Here is a 3351-nt window from a genome sequence, read left to right as displayed (position 1 = left end):
TAATAGAATAAGTCATAATAAATTATTAATGATAGTTTCCTCTTACGTTTGTCTCAATAGTCTTATTCAATAAAAAAAATTATTTTCTCACTAAATATAAATAGTTTGAAAAAATATATTTTAACTTAGCTATATATCATGCAGAGTTTAAGATGGTTCTTAAATTTTCACAGATGTAAAAAGATTATGTATACATTTTATTCAATATCGACATTACAATAAAATTTTTTAAGTAAAATTTTCAAGTCCACACAGACTTTAAATCATGGATCCGCCATTGTACATAAGTCAAATAGTTTCCGTCTCAGTCATCCCATTCGTTTTTTGGCGAATGATTCTGTCAATTTATGAATACAGCCACCATAGAGAACTTTCTCTGGAGAACGAAGATAGCTACCTTTCTTGTCCACCAATCTTGTCTGAAGATTAGGTTAGCCAACAGTGGCTCGTGGGAAATTTCTTCTATAAGTACCAACACCCTGAACGTCTTTTAAAATTAAGCCTGCTAGTCCAAGCCTCCCTCAAGCTTTATTTTATACTTTCAATCAACCTGGGGGTTTTCTGTTGTTTCAATGGCTTCTGCGATGAAGCTTTGGGTGGTGGTTTACCTGTCTTGCCTACTAAGTATGCAAAAATCCTCCTTTGTTCTTGGGAAACCACAAGTCCCGTGCTTCTTCATTTTTGGCGACTCTCTTGCTGATAGTGGCAACAATAATGTGCTTAATACTACGGCTAAGGTCAATTACGAGCCATATGGTATCGACTTTCCTTATGGACCAACCGGAAGGTTTTGCAACGGTCGCACCACCGTTGATATAATAAGTATGCTCCTCTACTTAATTAATTCTTTGCCTTCATTACTTGTCATTGAATTGATCATACAGTATATATATAGATTGCAAGCTTTGTCCTTAATACGAATAGCTGGATATATAACATGATACTCAACCTTCTCCATATTTTGGGGTTCTTTTGGTTTGATAAACATTGTTTACTCATTCCAGAACTGCCCAACTATTTTGGGTCCTATAGCTACAACGACGTGCCTCTAAATGATCTCATTTCTTTTATATACATATATAGTTGGACTATTTCATACCCGACCCTATAACAGTTTGTTCAAAAGGTAGCAGGAGAATAAATCTAGTCCCCCATTTTCTGGTCCTTTAGTTTGATGAACATATGTATTAATGTGATATATATATTGTTAACGCATTACATACATAAGGTAGTAAATTGCCGTTTTGGGGTTCAGTTAAATGGTTAATATCTTGAAGAATGTAGAGTTCAATATTGAATAATGTAAGCCTTTGCATAATTGGTGGGACTTTGGACTGAATTTGTGCATGGAATAATAGTGAGCTATTCATACATACAAATCACGTTTACGAGCTATACAAGAAATTCTGCATGTAATCCGATGAGCGGTAGCAAGTATCATATCGATGGTATTTGACGTTAATTAAGTACATTTATACATGATCGATACTTGCATGAATCGAAATAGTAAAACATATGTAAGTTAATTTTTTTCGGCTTCAATGATAACCATCTTTAACTAATTGTTTTTTTTAAGTACAGCTGAGAATAATAATCTTGCATCTTCTTCTTCATTGCAAGCTAACTGATCATCTTCTTCTTGTAGCTGAACTTCTGGGATTTGAAAACTACATCATACCATTTGCTTATGCTAATGGCTCCACCATACTCCGCGGTGTAAACTACGCATCCGGTGCATCAGGAATTCGAAGAGAAACCGGGATGACAGCGGTATCTATATATTACATAAGGAAACTAATGAACTAATTTGAATTTGGCACAGGTATATATAATTAAAATGTGTGCTTTCTTGTGCTGCAGGGCACAGTACTTAGCATGGGTTTACAGTTAGTGAACCACAAGAAAACAGTATCCCGAATCACCAACATACTAGGAAAGAAAAGTTTGGCTGAAAACTACTTGAACAAGTGCTTATATTCAGTCGCAATGGGCAGCAATGACTACATTAACAATTACTTTTTACCTCTGTACTATAACACGAGTCAAGAATATACACTCGAGGAATATGCCGTAGTGCTTATTGAAGAATATTCTCGGCAAATAATGGTAACTTTTACGTAATGGATGAACAACAAGATCCATCGATTATCGATTAGGCGCTTACGATATTTCTTATTTTCGAATTCAGAAATTGTACGAGTTTGGAGCAAAGAAGGTTGTTTTGGGTGGACTGGGACTAATAGGCTGCACTCCTGCTGCAATCGCTAACTATGGCACCAATGGATCATGTTCTGCAGATCTCAACTATGCAGCCCAACTTTTCAACAAAGAGCTTGTATCTCTTGTTGATCAGCTCAATGACAATTTGACTGACGCAAAGTTCGTCTACATTAACAACTATGAAATCGGTTCAGTCAATACTACAGCACTTGGTATGTTCATAACCATTGAATCTTCGATCTTCTACTGTTATTACTTATTACAAGAAGTGCAGGAAGAAATGATAAACTCTATTTGGTATGTTATTGCAGGATTCACTGTATCGAATGCCGGGTGCTGTACAATTAACAGCGGCGGCCTGTGTGAGGCAGGCTCAACTCCATGCGAAGATAGGAGTGAGTATGTCTTTTGGGATGGGTATCATCCTACTGATGCTTTTAATCAGATTAGTGCCAACAAAAGCTACAGTTCTTATGAGTCTGCCGACACTTATCCAATGGATATTAGTCGCCTAGTTGAACTAGAATTCAATCCTCTGGTGGCAGAGATGTAGATATTTGATCGAGTCTATGAAAATAAAATTGTACTGGGAATTTCTTCCCGGCCGATCAAAGCTGTTTTTAACCATCTTTTTTTTTTCAAGGGTTACATGACTTGCATCAAGAGTAATTAAGGTTTCACCAGAATGAGTACGTAATGCAATAATAATGTTTGTTTCAAAAACTACATAAAAAGCATGTAAGCTACATTAATGTTTCAAATATCAACCCTAATTATGTGACAATTAGGAGCAAAACTTTTCTGACAATCATGTCATTCATATGGTTCAATGTAATGTCGGACTTGACTCACTTGAGAATGTGGAATCAAGTTAAAGGAAACTAACATTGAACTGATTGAAGCCATGACTGCCATGTCGTCATATGGAAGATTTTCTGTAAAGTTGAAAATGATGGGCTTTAATCCAAGTCGATCTGGATCACGGGCTAAAACAGACTTGGACTTAGACAACTCACACTGTAATAACCCGAATTTTTAGAAACTAAATATCGAGTATTTTCAAAGTGTTAAACTTGTGAAATTAATTCAAGACGAAAATTGGAGGTTTGCGACATTTCGAAACGAAAACGG

At 35.9% G+C, this 3351-nt stretch overlaps 1 protein-coding gene across 1 annotated transcript; it reads left to right on the top strand.

Moving 5' to 3' along the window:
* Positions 1–544: 544 nt before the first annotated feature.
* LOC126788595 (GDSL esterase/lipase At4g18970-like) lies at positions 545–2817 on the top strand. The gene is made up of 5 exons (XM_050514602.1): positions 545–822; positions 1646–1770; positions 1861–2106; positions 2189–2432; positions 2532–2817. The coding sequence occupies exons 1-5, from the start codon at positions 573–575 to the stop codon at positions 2771–2773; spliced, it is 1107 nt and encodes a 368-aa protein (XP_050370559.1). The 5' UTR covers positions 545–572; the 3' UTR covers positions 2774–2817.
* Positions 2818–3351: the final 534 nt, after the last annotated feature.

This window comes from Argentina anserina, chromosome 3, assembly GCF_933775445.1.
Source record: "Argentina anserina chromosome 3, drPotAnse1.1, whole genome shotgun sequence".
NCBI lineage: Eukaryota > Viridiplantae > Streptophyta > Magnoliopsida > Rosales > Rosaceae > Argentina > Argentina anserina.
Note: the sequence above shows the minus strand (reverse complement) of the source record. Positions and strands in the feature narration are given on the sequence as shown.

Excerpts from the sequence above, each read along its gene's own strand:
- LOC126788595 (XM_050514602.1), top strand. The coding sequence starts at position 573 with ATGGCTTCTGCGATGAAGCTTTGGGTGGTGGTTTACCTGTCTTGCCTA. Across the intron at positions 1,771-1,860 it reads GAGAAACCGGGATGACAGCG|GGCACAGTACTTAGCATGGG; the intron begins GTATCTATATAT and ends CTTGTGCTGCAG. Across the intron at positions 2,107-2,188 it reads AATATTCTCGGCAAATAATG|AAATTGTACGAGTTTGGAGC; the intron begins GTAACTTTTACG and ends TTTCGAATTCAG.